We start from the raw sequence: 22,924 nt of genomic DNA, 5'->3' as shown, positions 1-22,924 counted from the left end.
GTGGGTTAAACTGGTAAGAGGGAAAGGAAAATATATTTACAGTGGGGGAAATAAGTATTTGATCCCTTGCTGATTTTGTAAGTTTGCCCACTGACAAAGACATGAGCAGCCCATAATTGAAGGGTAGGTTATTGGTAACAGTGAGAGATAGCACATCACAAATTAAATCCGGAAAATCACATTGTGGAAAGTATATGAATTTATTTGCATTCTGCAGAGGGAAATAAGTATTTGATCCCCCACCAACCAGTAAGAGATCTGGCCCCTACAGACCAGGTAGATGCTCCAAATCAACTCGTTACCTGCATGACAGACAGCTGTCGGCAATGGTCACCTGTATGAAAGACACCTGTCCACAGACTCAGTGAATCAGTCAGACTCTAACCTCTACAAAATGGCCAAGAGCAAGGAGCTGTCTAAGGATGTCAGGGACAAGATCATACACCTGCACAAGGCTGGAATGGGCTACAAAACCATCAGTAAGACGCTGGGCGAGAAGGAGACAACTGTTGGTGCCATAGTAAGAAAATGGAAGAAGTACAAAATGACTGTCAATCGACAAAGATCTGGGGCTCCACGCAAAATCTCACCTCGTGGGGTATCCTTGATCATGAGGAAGGTTAGAAATCAGCCTACAACTACAAGGGGGGAACTTGTCAATGATCTCAAGGCAGCTGGGACCACTGTCACCACGAAAACCATTGGTAACACATTACGACATAACGGATTGCAATCCTGCAGTGCCCGCAAGGTCCCCCTGCTCCGGAAGGCACATGTGACGGCCCGTCTGAAGTTTGCCAGTGAACACCTGGATGATGCCGAGAGTGATTGGGAGAAGGTGCTGTGGTCAGATGAGACAAAAATTGAGCTCTTTGGCATGAACTCAACTCGCCGTGTTTGGAGGAAGAGAAATGCTGCCTATGACCCAAAGAACACCGTCCCCCACTGTCAAGCATGGAGGTGGAAATGTTATGTTTTGGGGGTGTTTCTCTGCTAAGGGCACAGGACTACTTCACCGCATCAATGGGAGAATGGATGGGGCCATGTACCGTACAATTCTGAGTGACAACCTCCTTCCCTCCGCCAGGGCCTTAAAAATGGGTCGTGGCTGGGTCTTCCAGCACGACAATGACCCAAAACATACAGCCAAGGCAACAAAGGAGTGGCTCAGGAAGAAGCACATTAGGGTCATGGAGTGGCCTAGCCAGTCACCAGACCTTAATCCCATTGAAAACTTATGGAGGGAGCTGAAGCTGCGAGTTGCCAAGCGACAGCCCAGAACTCTTAATGATTTAGAGATGATCTGCAAAGAGGAGTGGACCAAAATTCCTCCTGACATGTGTGCAAACCTCATCATCAACTACAGAAGACGTCTGACCGCTGTGCTTGCCAACAAGGGTTTTGCCACCAAGTATTAGGTCTTGTTTGCCAGAGGGATCAAATACTTATTTCCCTCTGCAGAATGCAAATAAATTCATATACTTTCCACAATGTGATTTTCCGGATTTAATTTGTGATGTGCTATCTCTCACTGTTACCAATAACCTACCCTTCAATTATGGGCTGCTCATGTCTTTGTCAGTGGGCAAACTTACAAAATCAGCAAGGGATCAAATACTTATTTCCCCCACTGTATATTGGTGTAATATACAGGTCACCTTCGCAGTCAGAAGAATTGGACAGAGACTTAATTGAAGACATCCACAAGATAACTAGGAAAGGGGAAGTACTACTTGCCAGACATTGTTTGGCGCGTCCCTGTTGTGGGTTCATCTAGAAGCAAGAGGATCTTGGGTTCTCTACAGGAAGAAATTGTTTCAGCAGCAGATAATGGAACCGATGCAGGATGGAGCTATTCTAGACCTGGTTCTTACAAACGGGGACAATGTTTCTGGCCTCAGTGGTGAGTAAACTAATGGAAGTGCTTCTAAAGTGGAGGATTATGAGGTTTCTCGAATCGAATGGCCTGCAGGACCAAAGGCAGTATTATGGCTTCACTAGAGGCAAGTCATGTCAGACAAATCTGATTGATTACTTTGACCAGGTGACCAAACAGTTGGACATGGGAGGGGTGCTAGATATAGTGTACTTGGATTTTAGCAAAGCTTTTGACACTGTTCTTCACAGGCGACTGATTAATAAGCTGAGTGCCCTTGGTACGGGACCTAAAGTGACTGACTGGCTTTAAAAACTGGTTAAATGGAAGGAGACAGAGGGTAGTGGTAAATGGAGCTTGCTGCAAGGAGAGGGATGTTGTCAGTGGTGTACCACAGGAGTCGGTCCTCGGACCTGCTCTTTTTAACATCTTTCTGAGTGATATTGCAGAAGGGCTGTCTGGTAAGGTTTGTCTCTCTGCGAATGATACCAAACTCTCTAATAGCGTGGACACCCCAGAGGGTGTAGATGGCATGAAGAAAGATATAGTGAAGCTTGAAGAATGGTCTGATAATTGGCAACTATTTATTTATATATTTAGATTTTGCTCACACCTTTTTCAGTAGTAGCTCAAGGTGAGTTACATTCAGTTACACTGGATATTTCTCTGTCCCAGGAGGGCTCACAATCTAAGTTTTTTGTACCTGAGGCAACGGAGGGTTAACTGACTTGCCCAAGATCACAAGGAGCAGCAGTGAGGTCTTAACCAGCCACCTCTGGATTGCAAGACCGTTGCTCTAACCACTAGGCCAGTCCTCCATTCCACTAAGATTTAATGCTAAGAAATGCAGGGTCATGCTCTTGGTTACAAGAATCTAAGGGCACTGTACAATATAGGTGGTGAAGTGCTGCTATGTACGAAAGAAGAACGGGACTTGAGGGTGATTGTATCTGATGACCTTAAAGTGGCCAAACAGGTAGAAAAGGTGACGGTCAAAGCCAGAAGGATGCTTGGGTGCATAAGGAGAGGGATGACCAGGAAAAAAAAGAGATGATAGTGCCCTTGTATAAGTCTCTTTTGAGGCTGTATTTAGAGTGCTGAGTGCAGTTCTGGAGACTGCACCTACAAAAAGATATAAACAGGATGGAGTCTGTCCAGAGGGCAGCTACTAAACTGGTAAGTGGTCTCTGTCATAAAACGTATAGGGCAGGCTCATGAACCTCAACAAGTATACACTGGAAGAGAGGCGGGAGAGAGGGGGGATATGATAGAGATGTTTAAATACCTCAGTGGCATTAATGTACAGGAGGTGAGTTTTGTTTTTGTTTTTTGTTTTCAAATGAAGGAAAACTCTGGAATGAGAGGGCATAGGATGAAGTTAAGAGGAAATTGGCTTAGAAGAAATCTAAGAAAATACTGTTTCACAGAAAGGGTGGTGGATGCATGGAATGACCTCCAAGTGGAGGACAAGCACTGTGTCAGAATTTAAGAAAGTGTGGGACAGGCCTGTTGGATCCCTTAGGAAAAGTGGTTACTGAGGAAGAGCAGACTAGATGGGCCATTTGGCCCTTATCTGCTGTCACGGTTTTATATTTCTCAAAAACAGAAAAGAAATAGCTACAAGTTCAGAATGATGGAGGAATTCCAAGAGGGAAAAACGCAATGTGAATCTCAAAAGGAGGAATTAGAACGAAAAGTGACCCATTCTCTATTTTACCTGCAAACACATAATAGTGCAATTCAAACTTGAGGATTGGATGAACATTCTGCCTTTAACTGAGATGGCTAAAAAAAACAAACACATATTTAACAAATTGAAATTTAATGTACTTATATGGAAACTTCAAAAGAAAAGATCACCCAATTTCAATACCGCGGGCCTAAGGAGGAGAAATTGCTTCGGTTTTTCTAGCCACATAAGGAAAAATTCTAAAATCGCAATTCAAAAAAAGAATTCTGGGATGCCGAAAGTACAGCTTGAGAAGCTAATCCCTATCTTTCAAAAAGCAAAAGTAACAATCATAGTAGCTGGTACAATAATTTCAATCATAGAGGATACCAATAGTGCTGTGTAACATCCAGATTGTTGAGCCTTCTTAATAGAGGGCAAATAATATACTTTTGCACGTGGTGCAACCAAATTATCTGCAACCTTCAAATGTTCAGTCAAATAACTCTTAAACTCCGTGCTTTTTTTGTAGATAAAAAGGTGCCGGTACTCATTATGGGCGGAGTCACCACATATGGTTCCACCCCTATGATAAAACAAAAAAAACAGCACCACGGGCCTTTAAAAATGGAACACAGTTCTTTAATGAATGAGCCTTGACAAAAAGACCCGACACGGGCCGTGTTTCGGTGACTAGCACCTGCGTCAGGGGTCACAGTGATGACGTGGAAAACTTGGGGAATAACTCGAATATATTCCTCTACAATATATTATTCCTTACCCCATTTTCATCCATTTGGATACAGAAAGTGAAAGTGCCTTGGTGCTTTGTAGCTTTTACTATATGAGACGTGGGGTAAGGAATAATATATTGTAGAGGAATATATTCGAGTTATTCCCCAAGTTTTCCACGTCATCACTGTGACCCCTGACACAGGTGCTAGTCACCAAAACACGGCCCGTGTCGGGTCTTTTTGTCAAGGCTCATTCATTAAAGAACTGTGTTCCATTTTTAAAGGCCCGTGGTGCTTTTTTTTTGTTTGGACTTTAGTTTGTACTTCGTTCCCTCTCTTTTGTTATATCCACCCCTATGATAGCCACACCCCTTATGCCAGCCATGGCGCATATAAACAGACATCATTTAAAATATTATACTAGTATAGGAGAAACAAATAACTTGTGATTTTTTTTTCATTATAAATTTCTGTAAGCTGTAACAGCTCCAGTATACCCAGTGCAAAATAAGACAGCAGATGTAAATTCTCAAATTGGACATATTCCAAACACTAAAATGAAAATGAAATGATTTTTTCTACCTTTGTTGTCTGGTGACTTTGTTTTTCTATCCGTATTGGTGCCAGTCTCTTATTCTTCTGCTCTCTATCTGTTCTCTTAACTCCGTTTCCAGGGCTTCCTTTCCATTTATTTCTTTACTTTCCTCCTTTCTTCTTAATTTCTTGCCCTGCATCCATAAGTAAAAACTGGGTCCTCCTCCGTGGAATTGACTGGAGGAGGTATAACGTGGATCCAGCTTTTGCCTACTTTCTCCATCCATGTGCAATTTTTCTCCTCTCTTCCCTTTCCCTCATCTCTATCCATGTGCATCTTCTTTTTTCTTCCCTCCCCTCCATCCATGTCCAGCACTTCTTCTCTCTCCTCCCCTCCATCCATGTCCAGCATTTCTCCTCTTTCTCCCCGCCAACCCCTCCATCCATCCATGTCCAGCAATTCTTCTCTATCTCCTGCTCTCTTCTCCATCCATTTCCAGCATTTCTCCTCTCTCCCCTGCCCTCCCCTCCCATCCATGTGCATCTCCTTCCTTTATTCCCTCCCCTCCACCCATGTCCAGCATGTCTCCGTCCTCTCTCCCATGCCCTCCCCGCCCATGTCCAGTGATTCTCCTCTATCCCCTGTCCTCCCATCCATGTCCAGTGATTCTCCCCGCCTCCCTGTCCTCCCCTCCCATCCATGTCCAGCAATTCTCCCCTCTTCCCTGTCCTTCCCTCCCATCCATGTCCAGCGATTCTCCTCTCTCCCCGTCCTCCCCTGCCATCCATGTCCAGCAATTCTCCTCTCTGTACTTCCCTCCCCTCTCATCCATGTCGAACGATTCTCCTCTCACCCCTGCCCTCCCCTTCCATCCATGTCCAGCGAGTCTCTTTTCGCTGACCTCCTCCAACCATGTCAAGTATGTCTCCTCTGCCCCCTGCCCTCCACTCTCAGCCATGTCCAGCAATTCTCTTCTGCACACTGTCCTCCCCTCCTATCCATGTCCAGTATGTCTCCTCTGCCCTGTGCCCTCCCCTCTCAGTCATGTCCGGCGATTCTCCTCTCTCCTCTGCCCTCCCCTCCCATCCATGTCCAGCATGTCTCCTCTTTCCCCTGCCCTCCCCTCCCATCCATGTCCAACGATTCTCCTCTCTCCCCTACCCTCTCCTCCTATCCATATCCAGCGTTTCTCTCTTCCCTGCCCTTCCCTCCTATCCATGTCCAGCAATTCTCTCTTCCCTGCCCTCCTCTCCATGTCCAGTGATTCTCCTGTCTTCCCTGCCTTCCCCTCCCATCCATGTCCAGCAATTCTCCTATCTTCCCTGCCCTCCCCTCCCATCCATGTCCAGCGATTCTCCTCTCTTCCCTGCCCTCCCCTCCTATCCATGTCCAGCAATTCTCTCTTCTATGCCCTCCCCTCTATGTCCAGCGATTCTCCTCTCTTCCCTGTCCTCCCCTCCCATCCATATCCAGCGATTCTCCTCTCTTCCCTGTCCTCCCTTCCCATCCATGTCCAACGATTCTCCTCTCTCCCCTACCCTCTCCTCCTATCCATATCCAGCATTTCTCTCTTCCCTGCCCTTCCCTCCTATCCATGTCCAGCAATTCTCTCTTCCCTGCCCTCCTCTCCATGTCCAGTGATTCTCCTGTCTTCCCTGCCTTCCCCTCCCATCCATGTCCAGCGATTCTCCTATCTTCCCTGCCCTCCCCTCCCATCCATGTCCAGTGATTCTCCTCTCTTCCCTGTCCTCCCTTCCCATCCATGTCCAGCGATTCTCCTCTCTCCCCTGCCCTCCCCTCCTATCCGTCCAGCAATTCTCTCTTCCCTGCCTTCCTGCTCCCTTCTGTTCGTGCACCCGTGCTCCCTGTGTCGAAATCTTTTATTTACCTGAAGTCACGGCAAACCAGCAGTGAATGCAGTAGGCAGTTAGGCTCGTCTCCTTGTCGCTTCCCTTCCCTCTCAGCATGTCCTGCCCTCGCGGAAAGGAAATTACATCAGAGGAAGGCGGGATGCGCTGAGTTGGAAGGGAAGTGACAAGGAGACTAACCTGCCTGCTGCTTTCACTGCCGGTTCGCCACGACTTCGGGTAAGCAAAAGATTTCGACTCAGGGAGCACAAATGGAAGGGAGCAGGCAGGTGAGCCGGACCTCAGGAAAAAGGTGCTGGTACGCCCTACCGGCGTGTACCGGCACAAAAAAAGCCCTGCTTAAACGTATCCCATCGTGTCACTACATCAGACTTTAGAAAATTAAGTAGTCTTGAATTGGAACTTCTGGCAGCATTCTCCAAGTTTTCAACTTCATTTTTTAAAGCAGAAATACTTTAATCATGGTTAAATCTATAGCTTGAATTGTCTGGATTTTAACAGTCATTAATTCTGTGTATCAACCTGAGATTTTAAACTGATTCCAGACCAGCAATTAATTCATCCTGAATTGATAACCTGCTGTCATAATTCAGAAATCTGTAGTGATGAGGCAGAAATGAGCTTCCTGTATAGTCTCTAAAGTAAATTCTTTAGGTTATGGCAGGGAAAACTGACTCACCTGGTGTTTTCAGATTAATACTCGCAAAATGTTCCTCATATATTGCATCTTGCTGTAAACCTGTAAGTAGAGTGTCCCTCGAAGAAGCTACACCAGTAGCATGTTCCCCACACCCTCAGGGTTCAAAACATCTATGAGCTCTGAAATGGAAGCACTAGATTCCATCAAAGGGCGAAGCCATTCCCCTTCTTCTTCCATCAGACTAGAACAGGCCAGGTCAATCACTGCAAGAGTTTCCAACACAATTCCTTTTCCAGGCAGGGGTGGAGGTAAGCTCGATTCCAGAAGGCATCAGCACCAAAGTCAGGCGATGGGTTTTCTGACATCCACACCAAAACAGCCAGCTTCAGACTGGTATTTTACAGGGCTGAGCATTGCACAAATGAGTCAGTTGGCCCAATATCAACAGCTTGTTGCTGTTTGGAGTGAAAAACAGCTTGTCTTTCCATTTCACCATATTCAGAAGAGGTAAGGATCGCTGTAAACATCAAACTTGTGCAGCTACCACCTTGGAATCATAGATTAGAGTATTTTATAATCCACGCATTACTTGTGTGTACCATCTAAGGTCTGCCCGCTACATGCCTACTGGCAAATCATGCATACTTCCTATGCAGGTCAGTATTTTATAAAAGGCCATTTATGTTCATATGTCTTTAAAACATAAACTGATGAAAATACCCCACTTGACCAGGTTTCACTGATTACCTGTGTCAGGACAACAATTCATAACAAGTTGAAATATCTGTAAATAACAAAATACAAGTAATGACTTAGAAAAATCATACTTAACATGAAAAATAATATAAATAAAATTAACCTCAATGATCATGTAACCTGGGTCTTGCCCTCGTATCAGAGTCCTGAGGCACTGACTAGCTCTTGGGATCAAGGAACTCCCTGACCCGGGTCACACAACAAGTCAGTCAATCACACAGAGGTATATTTTCAAAGCACTTAGACTTACAAAGTTACATAGAGGGGCATAATGGAACAGAAACGCCTATCTCCATGGGCGTTTATCTCCGAGAACGGGTCCGTGAAGGGGCGGGGCGGATCGTATTTTTTAAAAGAAAAAGACGCCCATGTTTTATTCGTCAAGGTATGAGCTGGGCGTTTTTGCTTTTCAGCGATAATGGAAAATGAAATCGCCCAGCTCAAAAACGAATAAATCCAAGGCATTTGTTCGTGGGAGGGGCCAGGATTCATAGTGCACTGGTCCCCCCTCACATGGCAGGACACCAACCGGGCACCCTAGGGGGCACTTTTACAAAAACCAAATAAAAGGTAAAAGAGCTCCCAGGTGCATAGCACCCTTCCCTTGGGTGTTGAGCCCCCCAAATCCCCCTCAAAACCCACTGCCCACAAGTCTACATCATTACTATAGCCCTAAGAGGTGAAGGGGGGCACCTACATGTGGGTACAGTGGGTTTGGGGGGGTTGGACGACTAATAGCATTAAGCAGCACAATTGTAACAGGTAGGGGGGGATGGGCCTGGGTCCACCTGCCTGACGTCCACTGCACCCCCTAACAACTGCTCCAGGGACCTGCATACTGCTGCTTGGGAGGAGGGTATGACATTTGAGGGTGAAAGTAAACAGTTGTGAAACATCATTTGTTGTGGTGGGAGGGGGTTAGTGACCACTGGGGGAGTCAGGGGAGGTCATCCCCGACTCCCTCTGGGGGTCATCTGGTAATTTAGGGCACTTTTGGGGGCCTTATTCGTCAAAAAACAGGGTCCAGGAAAAGTGTCCTAAATTCTAGCTCAAAACTGTTCCATTATCGGCGAAGGGCGCCCATCTCTGTTCGGCCGATAACCACGCCCCAGTTCCGCCTTCGACACGCCTTCGATACGCCCCCGTCAACTTTGTCCGCATCCGCGACGGAGTGCAGTTGAAAGCGTCCAAAGTTCGGCTTTCGATTATACCGCTTTATTTGTTTTTGTGAGAAGAACGCCCATCTCCCGATTTAGGTCGGAACTTGGGCGTTATTCTCGTTCGATTATAAGCTGGATAGTAACCTATGAAACTTTGTAAGTGCTTTGAAAATGAGCCACTTGGACAACTTTATATTTTTCACTTAAAATCTTGAGTGCAGGCCAGAGCTGGACTTAACTCCAGTAGGCCGTAGTGTATTAAGGCAGGTATTTCTTCTTGTTCTCCTCCAGTCTGGGAGCAACACTCTGCTCTCATTCCAAAAATGTTCCAAGGTTGATATTTTATGCCAACCAACTTTACTAAATCCTGCAACAGGCAGTTCATATCGTCTTGGAACTAAATTTGTAATCCACTTTGATACCTTTATACAAACAGTCACAAACCAAGCTTAATGCTGTAATCCAATTTGGTAGCTCCTATGGTATGTGCATATATACAACTCCTCCAGTTCTTGCACCCATTTCATTAGGCAAAATAATCCAAGGCTGTGCTTGTAGCACTGGGTGCGACAAGCTATCTCCACTCAGGTTCAGACCTCTCTGTCTATCCTCTCCTACCAGAACTTCACTTCCCCAAGCTGTAGTCTCTTGCATTGAACAGGCTTTTTCTGCTCCTGCTCTCAAGCTGGGCTCCCTTTCACCCAATCGGAGCACTTCTCATACTTCAGTTATTGCTGCAATTGGCAATTGCTTCATTATATTATTGGCCTTTCTGGGACACCCCCTCTCCTCCCATGGGACCTTGCCGGGGGCGAAGGCAACCAAAGACCTTGTGCGCTCTTCAACAATAATATTTATAATCTTGAAAACTCCTCCCCAAATTCCATTCAGCAACCAAGAACCTTTCCCTCTGTACTATCCCCGAACACTGCCCTTAGAGCTGGGCTTCTCATTTCTCCATTACCAACCAATTTTCCCCCCAGTGACTCTAGGGAGTAGTTGACATCACTTAGTAATCCCCATTATAATGCGGGATTGCAATCGGTACATAACAAGGTCTGACAAAAAAAATCTGGAGTCAATATTCAAAGGGATTTAACCAAGCAGGAGAGGCTCTTTGAGGGGGCGAATGAACATGTGGATAAAGGTGAGCCAGTCAATATTGTGTATCTGGATTTTCAAAAGGCGTTTGACAAAGTACTTCATGAAAGACTCAGAGGAAATTGGAAAGTCATAGGATAGGAGGTAGTGTTCTATTGTGGATTAAAAACTGGTTAAAGGATAGAAAACAGAGAGAGTAGGGTTAAATGATCAGTATTCTCAAAGGAGAAGGGTAGATAGTGGGGTCCACAGGGGTCTGTGTTGGGACTGTTGCTTTGTAACATATTTATAAATGATCTAGATATAGGAATAACTAGTAAGGTAATTAAATTTGCTGACGACACAAAGTTATTCAAAGTTGTTAAATCGCAAGAGGATTATGAAAAATTGCAAGACGACTTTACAAGACTGGGAGACGGGGCATCCAAATGGCAGATGTTGTTTAATGTGAGCAAGTGCAAAGTGATGCATGTGGTAAAGAGGAACCTGAACTATAGCTGCGTGATGCAAGGTTCCACGTTAGGAGTCACTACTACTACTACTTATTTCTATAGCACTACTAGACGTACACAGCGCTGTACACTGGACATAAAGAGACAGTCCCTGTTCAAAACAACTTACAATCCAGGAAAAGGATTTAGGAGTCATTGTTGACGATACTTTGACACCCTCTGCTCAGTGTGCTGTGGCAGCAAAGAAAGCAAATAGAATGCTATGTATTAGGAAAGCAGTGGAAAATAAAAATGAGGATGTTATAATACCTTTGTATCGCTCCATGGTGCAACCACACCTTGAATACTATGTGCAATTCTGGTCACCGCATCTCAAGAAAGATATTGTGGAATTAGAAAAGGTACAGAGAAGGGCGACGAAAATGATAAAGGGGATGGGACGACTTCCCTATGAGGAAAGGCTGAAACAGCCAGGGCTCTTCAGCTTGGAGAAAAGACGGCTAAGGGGAGATATGATAGAGGTATATAAAATACTGAGTGGAGTGGAATAAGTAGACGTGAATTGCTTGTTTAGTCTTTCCAAAAATACCAGGACTAGGGTGCACGCAATGAAGCTACAAAGTTGTAAATTTAAAATGAATCAGAGAAAATATTTCTTCACTCAATGTGTAATTAAACTCTGGAATTCGTTGCCAGAGAATGTGGTAAAAGCAGTTAGCGGGGTTTAAAAAAGGTTTGGATAGCTTCCTAAAGGGAAAGTCCATAAACCATTATTAAAATGGACTTGGGGAAAATCCACTGCTTATTTCTGGGATAAGCAGCATAAAATGTATTGTACTGAGGACTTCCGGTTGGGGAATGAAGCGGTGAGTCGACAGACGACACTGCTCCGGGACTCCAATTAACCCGCGCTAGTAAACGGCGTCCAAAACCAATAAAAATACACGGAAATCTCTGCGAAAGAAGTGTACTCACAAATCGCCAAACAGAATAAAAGAGAAGCGCTGGATGGCGGCGAAAACAGGGAGGAAAGAGCCCAAGGAGAGAGCGCGAATCGCAGACGCCAAGATGGCGGACAAAAGCGCTCCAGACTCCCCATCGCCAAGCTCCTTGTGGGCAGCCGAACTCATGGAGGAAGTAAAATTGGCGGTAGAACAAACGGTGGGGCAAAAGTTACAGCTCATCCTTGACAAACTGGACGGGATGGAAGAGTGGCATACAGCGCTGGTAGCAGATCTGCACGAGGCACAGCAGCGTCTGGGGCAAGCGGAGGATGAAATCCAGAAGCTAGCAGAGGAGCAGCCCAAACAAGAATCCCGGTTATCGGAACTGGAATCGAGACTGGAGGACCTAGAAAACCACTCTAGGAGAAACAACATGCGGTTGGTAGGCTTGCCGGAGGCCTTACCAGAGAAAAACCTTGGCGCCTTTTTGGAAAAATGGCTACCAGAAGCGCTGGAGGAACCAGCCTGCCCCCTTACCTTTCTGTCTCTGCTTCCAAAGGGGAGGGCCGGCAAGACTCTTCCTGCCTGCTTGCTCCCACGGTTTGTCCTCTCTTGCTCCTGTCCTTGCCAGGACTCGGATGATTGCATTAATGCGATATCACGCTAATGCAATCATCCGGATCCTGGGCGGCACACAGGAGAGGACAGACCTGGAAGCAGCTTGCCGGCGCTGCCCCCCCCCCCCCCCCCGGAGGCAAGGTCGAGGAAATATCCCCCCCTCGGAGGCCCTGTTGAGCAAGATACCCGATGTGACAGCCGGTTCGGATGGGCAGTTCTAGTTTTGTGTGTAGAATCCAGCTCCACCCCCCCCCCCCCCCCCCCAGCCCAGTTTTCTTAAGTTCCAGGCTTCACGTTCACAACTAGTATGTAAATAATGTCAGGCTAATTGATTTACAGGTCTAGCATTGTTGTTTTTTCTGTGAGCCTGGTAGCTAAGGATTCCCAGCTGTGAGAATACAACTTAATACTTTTTTGAGATTTGCTAGACCACTCTAGCTACCTGAGCAGAGCGGTGTACATAAGTAAAACATTTAAAAAAAAAAAGGAAAGGAACTCCAATTATTGATAGAAAATATATATAACCACACATACATTCAAACAAAGAAAAGCATAATACATTCATGCAAAGGAAAGTATGAAGCACACAGCCAAGAACAAGGGTTGGTTCACCTAACCTACTGGCAGCAACAATGGCCTGCTTGACCTCAGAGAAAGCAAAGTTACTCACTTGTAGCAGGTGTTCTCCAAGTACAGCAGGCCAAGAATTCTCACATACCCTCCACCTTCCCTTGGAGTTGTATTCTTTAGTTTTTTTATTTTAAATGACTGAGGAACCCGCACTCAAGTGTTGGGGGGGGGGTGGGAGGGAGGCGCCAGCACATGTGTGGTGGGACGCTGCTAGAAAGTTCTGATTTAATTCATTAGTTGGCATCCGTACCGGGTTCTGTTGGATGTTGCCCAGCTGTGAGAATACTTGGAAAAACTGCTACAAGTGAGTAACTTTTGCTTTTCTATCACATTTTTAATCCTCAGAGACTGCTCCATCTGTCGGTGATGTTGTCAGTGCAGAAGAAGCTCTGAAGTACTTGTTGTTTCTGGTTGATGTTAATGAGTTGTATGATCATTCACTGGGGACGTATGATTTTGATCTGGTCGTCATGGTGGCAGAGAAGTCTCAGAAGGTCTGTATTGTTAAAAAAAAAAAGCATTAGTATCATAGCAATGTTATTTTGAATGTTCTAATTGTGTGCTTATTAGATATTCCATCATTATTATGTTTACATCATATTATATCTGTTGTTTGAATTTCAGTGCTGTTAAATATGTTTCCTTAGCGTCAGCAGCAGGTGAATTCAGAGACTTGTGGGTTGTGTCCATCTACCAGCAGGTGGAGATAGAAAGCACTGAATTGCACCTCCTTATAGGATGGAATGCTCCTTGGTCAGTCAGTATTCTCCATCTCCAGCAGGCGGATGGATGGTCTCTCACAAGTTCCTGGTCTCATCTGTTTGCAGCTCCTGTTCTGCGTTTCTCAGTTCTGTTGAACTAGGGGTGTGTGGATGAGCACTGTGGCCTTTAGGGAGTACACCTAGTCACCCCAGGACCCTCTCCCACCCTGTGATCCTCTCCAGCCCTTCTCCATTCTTCTTCCTTAAGAAAAAGGAGTAGTTTTTAGTCAGCCCACTATGGCTCCGGCAGAGATACTGGTGCTCCCAGTATCAGGGCTAAAAGTGAACAGGATAGCTATCTAGCTCCTGTGACCCTAGGACAACAGGCAGCTCTCCTGAAGGACCTCAGGGTGGCTGGGTTAAGCTGCATTTTTTCCTTTGATGTTTCTAATAGTGGCAGATTTATTTACTTGTCTGGAAGAGGTTGCAGTGGTAATTGCCCACTGTCCCTGCTGTGGATGGCGGTGCACAGCACGAGTTCTTCCTCCTGTCGGCTATGTCAGCTCTTTTTGGCTCATAGGGCCGCGTTTAGGGAGGCCTGGCTTTTTCCTGCGCATGTGTGCAGCTTGGGAACTTCACCCCGATGATCTGACAGGGGTTTGGCGGGCATTTTGTTGACACAAGACAGAGATAAAAGGCAGTTCGTTATCTTTTCCTGCTTTAGCGTTTGTTTCCTTGAGTTTTGGGGCTCCTGTGTGTTGTTTCTTTAAAAAAAAAAAATTTTTTTTTAAATGGGGGTAAGAGGCTGGTCTGGTGGTTGTGTTGACAACCAGGGGTTCCTTCAGGGTGACCGCTCTTTTTTGCTGCTCCCCTCCTTCCTGCCGCACAGAGGACTCTAGTTTCATCAGGGCCTGCATAGTGGACTTCGTTCCCGCTTTCGTCTCCATTTTGTATACTAGTCCGCTAGAGGCAGTCAGAGGCTCCCCGGCAGCCAGAGAGCTCAGAAGAAGGAAACCACATGACTGAGCCTGGTGTTTTTCCCGCCTTTCGGCTGTCGGTCCAGCACAGTCACCTGGGTTTCTCACGGCCTCTACAAGGCTTGCTGTCCTCTTCTGCTCCCGTGACTGTGGTCTCAGTGCAGCCCATTTTCATGTACCCTAGGCAGCTGCCGGTTTCCATCCCGTTGCTGGGTCTGATTCAGTACCTCTGGGCTTCAATGGAGAAGCTTTCCCCTTCCACGATGCCTCTTGCTTCAGCGAATTGGTTCTTTAGAGATTGCCTAACCTTCTTCCGCTGGACTCTGCTGAGTTAGGCCTCATTTTCGATTTAGTACTTGGCTAGTTTATTCCTAGGGCCATAAATTTCTCTTTTCAGTTCATAAGAGCATCATTATCACCTTCGGAGGTCACTTTTACTCCCTGGAGCCGGACTTCTGTTTACCATTGTGAGTGGTTTAAGTCTGCAGGAACTGGTGGGCACCCACTTGGGGGCATCATGTTGGGTTGCCACTCTTCGATTATCAGCGCAAGTGGTCTCCCTTTCGCCGAGGCAGCTTGCGTCCACTTCTGGGCTTCAATCCCTTTGTTGATTTTCCAGCAGCTTGGATCTCTTGTACGGTGTTCTACTGTTGGATTGACTTATGCCTTCTTGCCTGTTGAATGCCATTGTGGCCCTCTGGTCAGCTGGCAGCCTTTGCAGAGTGGTCTCAAGTTAATGGCATGGCTTCCTGGTTAAAAACTCAGCTGAGGGTGAGGGACAAGGTTCAAGGATAACCTGCTGCTTGGGTGTCCTTGTACTTCTCTGGTGCGAAAATACCCTTTTTCATGGCACTAAACAGCTCAGCGTCTTCAATGTAGAAGACCAGCTTAGTGATTTAAGCTGCCAGCTGAGAGCACATAGAAGTTGCTGGTTCAAGTCCTACTGCAGTTTGCCATCAGTAGTGCACAATGGAACACCAGGATTCACAGATTGCAAGCCCTGGACCTCTGCAACTTGCCCTCACTAGGACAATATGGTTCTCTCAGCCAGATACTGTCGAACAGATACCTAGAAAAGTCCTCATTTGGCTGGATTTGTGCGTCTCTCATCTCAATGTCTTAGTCACAGCCGGGCATTTTCTAGACATCCCACTGGGCGGCTGGTCCACCATTGCGTAGTAGTTGGTTCAGCTCATTGTTTCGAGTGTGCTGTTGTTTGGGGTGGTCTAGGCATACTTGATGCAAGCTCCTGGTGATGCAAGACCGTGTCTCCCTCATCCTCATTTGGTCGATACCAGGTGCTCTTTGTCCAGGGCACCCTGGTTTTTGCCTCTGTTCTGGGTATCAGCCCAAGCAGGGGTTCGGAATCCCAGGCGTTGGCCTGTCCAGATCCCTCGAATTCCCATTCTAGGGTGCGGGCTCTCTTAATTTTCCCTTCTCTTCAGAGGGTTGCAACCTGTCATGTTCGCTGTGTGCATTTCCAATATTGAACAGTGTTCAGCGTACCCGTTTGTCGGATATCTAGTTCCTACCTTGATCAGTACTTCTTCCAGTACTGCGGCTTCCGCAGTCATTCTAGCTCATTAGCTGAAGGGGGCTTCCACGTTTGCTCTTGCCTAGCGGGTGATTTGCCCAGCCACATTCCAAGCATTTTCAGTTTCGTGGCATAGGTCATTTTGTAACTTGGTATTTATTTATTTATTGCATTTGTATCCCACATTATCCCACCTCTTTGCAGGCTCAATGTGGCTTACAATATATCGTGGATAGTGGAAATGAGAGGAGAGTTGACATTTAGTGTTACAGAAGTATTTTGGGTTGCATGGTAATGGAAAACATGATAAAGATATAATATGAGGCGCTCTTAACATTGCTTGCTAGATATATGTGGGGATTTCATATGTTTTAGTCATTGTGATATGTCTTGTCGAAAAGATGGGTCTTCAGCAGTTTTCAGAAGTTGGTCAGTTCATAGGTCGCTTTTAGGTTACGTGGCAATGCGTTCCAGAATTGTGTGCTCATATAGGAAAAGGTTGATGCGTGCATTAGTTTATATTTTAGGCCTTTGCAGTTTGGGAAGTGAAGATTAAGGAATGTGCGAGATGATCTTTTGGCATTCCTGGGTGGTAGGTCAATCAGGTCAGACATGTAAGCTGGGGCCTTGCCGTGGATGATTTTATGTACTAGGGTACATACTTTAAACGTGATGCGTTCTTTGAGTGGTAACCAGTGTAGTTTCTCTCATAGGGGTTTTGCACTTTCGTATTTTGGTTTTCCAAATATGAGTGTGGCTGCTGTGTTCTGGGCTGTTTGGAGTTTTTGAGTATTTGCTCTTTGCAGCCAGCGTAAAGTGAGTTGCAGTAGTCTAGGTGACCGAGTACTAATGATTGTACCAGATTCCGGAAAACGGTTCTTGGAAAGAATGGTTTTACTCTTTTTAACTTCCACATTGAATGGAACATCTTTTTGGTTGTAATTTTCGCGTGATTCTCAAGTTAGGTGCCGGTCAATGGTGACTCCAAGAATTTTCAGGGTTTCCGAAATTGGTAGAGTTAGTTTTGGGGTATCGATGGTGGTGAATTTGCTCATGTTGTGTTGGGAGGTGAGTTTTAGGCATTGGGTTTTTTCTGCATTGAGTTTTAACTGAAAGGCATCTGCCCAGGAGTGCATGATATGCAGACTTTGGTTGATTTCATTGGAGATTTCTTTTAGGTCTTGTTTGAATGGGATGTAGATCGTTACATCATCAGCGTAAATGTATGGGTTGAGGTTTTGCTTAGATAGTAGTTTGGCCAAGGGTGTCATCATTAGGTTAAATATGGTCGGTGAGAGGGGAGATCCCTGTGGAACTCCACATTCGGGTGTCCATGTGGCTGATGTAGTCGAATTTGATGTCACTTGATACGAGCATGTAGTTAGGAATCCTTTAAACCAATTAAGAACGTTGCCTCCGATACCGAAGTATTCAAGTATGTGTAGTAGGATTCCATGATCAACCATGTCGAATTGTAGAAGTAATATATTCTTGCCGGTTGCAATCGTTTGTTTGAATTTATTCATGAGCGTAACTAGTATTGTTTCGGTACTGTGATTGGAACGAAATCCTGACTGGGACTCTTGTAGTATTGAGAACTTGTTTAGATATTCTGTGAGTTGTTTGGTGACCATCCCTTCTGTTATTTTGGTTATTAGGGGAATGGATGCTACTGGTCTATAGTTGGTTAATTCACTCACATTTTTCTTTGCATCTTTGGGTATTTCTTGCATACTTTCTGCAGGTCTCACCTTTGGATACCTCGGCTTGGCCACCTTTATCTTTGGAATATTGGTGCTATCTGCGGGAGCTTTCAGTGCCCACCCTACTTCAGGACTGCTTTGCTACATCCCACAAGTCTCTGGATTCATTTGCTTCTGACGCTAAGGAACGAAAAATTATGTCTTACCTGATATTTTTCTTTCCGTTAGTCACAGCAGATGAATCCAGTGTCCCACTCTATTTTTTTTCAGCGGTTCCTATCAATTATTCTGTCAATTGGATCGTGCCTTTGCGTTTTACCTTTTAGGTGAATGATGGTACTCATTTTTCGTCTTGGACATTCTTGGGGTTTCATGTTTCCCGGTGGAGAAAAAGAAATATTCTAATTATATTTCCTTCTACTTTGTTATGAGAAATACTGACTGACCAAGGAGAATTCCATTCTATAAGGAGGTGCAATTCAGCTCTCTCTATCTCCACCTGCTGGTAGATGAACACAACCCAGAAGTCTCTGGATTCATCTGCTGCGACTAAAGGAAAGAAAGTTATCAGGTAAGACATAATTTTTCAACATTTTTGATACTGTTTCATGGTAGTCCTATTAGGTCTCAATTTGCTGCTTTCACGTTTTCCTCTTTCATTCTATCTATGTCTTTACTTGTTCATTGTACTGTTTTGCTGTTAACTAAATTGTAAATTTTATGTTAAACTTTTTACCTGCTGTACACTGCCTTGGGTGAATCTCTCCATCAACGCGGTTAAAAAATCCAAATAAATACAGTACATAAAAGTTGTAGTGTTGCTTTGTATATACATATAAGTTAAATAGAGGTTAATCTTATTACTGGATCTTGACAAAACTTAGCATGTATCATAAATGACTCGGGCCATAATTCCTGGAGCCTTTGTTATGACTGGAGATGTGTGAGCCCTTGTGCCCCGACTGAGCACGGCGAAGATGGAGAGATGCCATATTCGGTCAGGCAGCCAGACAACCCCTAGCTTCATCTGGGAAGCGACCACCGTTCACCGAGAGTTGAGCCCTCAGCTGCAGGTGGCCACCAGGACTTCTGGAACCGGCGGGGTTGCACAGCCGCTGACCAGGATGGCAGGAATACAGACACAGTCCAGCACCAGAACTCCGAATAGGCAAGAATAGTCAAAAATCAGTCCAGGGTCAAGGCAGGCAGCAAACAAGCGAAATCCAAGAAGTAGCCAAGGTCCGGTACACAGGAAATCAGGAACAGGAGATAGCCGGCAAACAGCACTCTCTGACAGCAACTCCTCAGAACAATTGAGGCTAGGGTTACCATATGGCTCCAGAAAAAGGAGGACGGATTGAGCCAGCCGGGCTTTACTTCCATTGCTTTCCATTGAAAGCAATGGAAGTAAAACCCGGCTGGCTCAATTACTTCCATTGAAAGCAATGGAAGTAAAACCCGGCTGGCTCAATCCGTCCTCCTTTTTCTGGAGCCATATGGTAACCCTAATTGAGGCCAAAGCAAAGAAGGCCTGGAGGCAGTGCTTTAAATAGTGAAGCAATCAGAGCAAACCAAACTCAGGGGCATCCAACATGGCAGCCCCCATAGGAGATCCTCCCAAGACCAGATATGGAGTTCCTTCCTGTTCTCGTTTAGACAAGATGGCTGCCCCCTCCTGAGCTAGCCAAGATGGCTGCTGCTCTTGCTCCAAGCCAGATGACGGCTACTGGGTTAGGAAACAGAAACTGACCCATCCCGGAGAAGTGTAGCAGAGCGTAACAGCCTTTGAGTCTGTAGTGAAAGAGAAACAGTATTACACAACTCAATCAAGATTCCAAGGCTGCTGTTTAGCAACCAATGAGATGACCATTAGTTCATTACAGAGAAAAATGGAGCGCCCAGGTAGGACAAGGCCATAACAGAGAGGCAAAATTAATTCTTTGCTTTGGGGGGTTACCGGAAATTACAGACCAGTAAGCCTGACGTCGGTGCCAGGAAAAATAGTTGAAACTATTATTAAAAATATTTAATGGGATAGCATGGTTTCAGTCAAGGGAAATCTTGCCTCACCTATTTGTCTAGTTTCTTTGAAGGCATAAATAAACGTGGATAAATGGCTATTCATGTGTTGTTATGGAGCGCCTTAAGAATCTGTACTAGAGCTGATTCTATTCAATATATTTGTGAGTGACATTGCTGAAGGTTAAAAAGAAAAATTTTCCTTTTTGCAGATGACATGAAGATTGCAATAGAGTGGACACTCTAGAGGGAGAGGACATTATGAGAAGGTGTACCATCTGTCAGTTAAAATTTAATGCAAAAAAAGTGCAGAGTGATGCACTTCAGGAGTAGAAATCTAAAGGAGTTGTGTGTGCTGGGGGTGAGAGGCTGATATTTACAGACCGGAGAGAGAGACCTTGGGGCATAGGAGCCATCTCTGTGGGTGCTTGAGCACCCCCAATATTGAGAAAATTCCTTGTATGTGTCCCAAGGAGGGGTTATTTCCAATGGAAGCCACCCTAATAATTTTGAAAGTTGGCTTCCTATGCCTCAGGGTGATAGTGCCTGATGATCTCAAGGTGGTGAACAATATATCTTCGCTGGATCTATGCCACCCCCCTCCCGGCTTCCTCACTTGTACTATGTGGGAAGACCCCACTATTACCCTCGCGCCAACATAGCCAACAGCCCTCCTGCCTTATTCCCATGGAGAAATAACTGAAATTTGTTATATATATGAGATTTTGATTGCCCATTGGTGAAGCAGTTTAGTCAGTTCCCTCTGGGAGTCCAGAAGGGCCTGTGTAGCCCCCTCTGTCCGGACAGACCCATAATATTGTCTCGGCTGCCGAATTTCTTCTCCAGACGCAGTATTCCTTATCCTCTAATTTTCGGTATTCTGGCCCTATAGAGATGATTTCTTCTCTCATAAGAGTAGTTACTTACCTGTAACAGGTGTTCTCCGAAGACAGCAGGCAATATATTCTCACATATGAGTGACGTCACGTCGGCCCAGAGGACTTCTAGCAACGTCTCATCAAAATGAAAAAAATGTCACTCGTCGCGCGGGCAGATGTAGTGCGCATGCGCGCGTCCCTTTTCCCGGCCGCCGCGAGGACACACTCCTCAGTTTAAATTCCAAGAAAAAAGAGGAATACAACTCCAAAGGGGAGGTGGAAGGGTTGTTAGAATATATTGCCTGCTGTCTTCGGAGAACACCTGTTACAGGTAAGTAACCTACTCTTTCTCCAAAGACAAGCAGGCCAATATTCTCACATATGGGTATCCCTAGCCCCCAGGCTCACTCAACATAACAAAGAACGGTCAATTGGCCTCGCAACGGCGAGGACATAAGTGAAATTGACCCTGAAACAAAACACAAACTAACGGAGAGTGCAGCCTGGAACAGATAAAAATGGGCCTAGGGGGGTGGAGTTGGATTCTAAACCCCAAACAGACTCTGCAGCACCGACTGCCCAAACCGACTGTCGCGTCGGCTATGTTCTGAAGGTAGTAATGAGATGTGAATGTGTGGATTGAAGACCACGTCGCAGCTTTGCAAATCTCTTCTATGGTGGCTGACTTTAGATGAGCCAAGTAACGCAGCCATGGCTCTAACATTATGAGCCGTGGACATGACCGTCCAAAGTCAGCCCGCTTGGGCATAAGAGAAGGAAATGCAATCTGCTAGCCAATTAGAAATGGTGCGTTTTCCGACAGCAACTCCCCTCTTATTGGGATTAAAGAAATAAACAGATGGGCGGACTGTCTGAAGGGGCGTGTCCGCTCCACGTAACAGGCCAGTGCTCTTTTACAGTCCAAAGTGTGCAACTTGCTTTCGCCCGGGCTCATGTGAGGAGGGGGAAAAAATGTTGGCAAGACAATTGACTGGTTCAGATGGAACTCCGACACCACCTTCGGTAAAAACTTTGGGTGCGTGCGGAGAACTACCTTGTCATGATGAAAGACAAGGAAAGGTGCATGAACTACCAGGGCCTGAAGCTCACTGACCCTACGAGCTGAAGTAACCGCCACCAAGAAAATGACCTTTAAGGTCAAGTACTTCAGATGACAGGAATCCAGTGGCTCGAAAGGAGTTGTCATCAGCTGGGTGAGAACGACGTTGAGATCCCATGGCACTGGAGGAGGTTTGACAGGGAGCTTTGTCAAAAACAAACCTCTCATGAAACGCATGACTAAAGGCTGGCCAGAGATAGGCAGACCATCTACACATGAATGATAAGCACTGATTGCGCTAAGATGAACCTTGACCGAGTTGGTTTTAAGACCGGACTCAGATAAATGTAGAAGGTACTCAAGCAAGGTCTGTGCAGGACAAGAGAAAGGATCTAGGGCCTTGCTGTCACACCAGACGGCAAACCTCTTCCATTTAAAAGAATAACACTTATGTGGGGAATCTTTTCTGGAAGCAAACAGGACTCTGGAGACACCCTCAGAGAGACCAAAAGAGGCAACCTCTACGCTCGCAACATCCAGGCCGTGAGAGCCAGAGACCGGAGGTTGGGATGCAGAAGCGCCCCCCTCGTTCTGAGTAATGAGGGTCAGAAAACAGTCCAATCTCCATGGCTCTTCTGAAGAAAGTTCCAGAAGAAGGGGAAACCAAATCTGATGGGGCCAAAAGGGCGCTATCAGAATCATGGTTCCCTGGTCTTGCTTGAGTTTCAGGAGAGTCTTCCCCATTAAGGGGATGGGAGGATACGCATATAGGAGTCCTGTCCCCCAAAAAAGGAGGAAGGCATCCGATGCTAGTCTGCCATGGGCCTGAAGTCTGGAACAGAATTGAGGAACCTTGTGAGTGTCCTGGGAAGCAAAAAGATCTATCGATGGAGTGCCCCAGAGTCGAAAAATCTTTTTGGCAATAGTCATGTTCAAGGACCACTCATGAGGCTGCATAATCCTGCTCAGCCTGTCGGCCAGACTGTTGTTTACACTGGCTAGATAAGTGGCTTGGAGAAACATTCCTTGTTGGCAGGCTCATAGCCACATCTGCACGGCCTCCTGACAC

At 45.8% G+C, this 22,924-nt stretch overlaps 1 protein-coding gene across 1 annotated transcript in view; it reads left to right on the top strand.

Annotated features, from left to right (window-relative positions):
• The window catches only part of ELP1 (elongator complex protein 1), a 1,128,708-nt gene that overhangs the window by 771,143 nt on the left and 334,641 nt on the right, over nucleotides 1–22,924 (top strand). The window contains 1 exon segment of the mRNA XM_030194341.1: nucleotides 13,329–13,477. Within this exon segment, the coding sequence (XP_030050201.1) occupies nucleotides 13,329–13,477 (149 nt within the window).

Source organism: Microcaecilia unicolor, chromosome 2 (genome assembly GCF_901765095.1).
Source record: "Microcaecilia unicolor chromosome 2, aMicUni1.1, whole genome shotgun sequence".
Classification (NCBI taxonomy): Eukaryota; Metazoa; Chordata; class Amphibia; order Gymnophiona; family Siphonopidae; genus Microcaecilia; species Microcaecilia unicolor.
The sequence above is the reverse complement of the archived record's forward strand: the minus strand, read 5'-3'. Positions and strand labels throughout refer to the sequence as shown.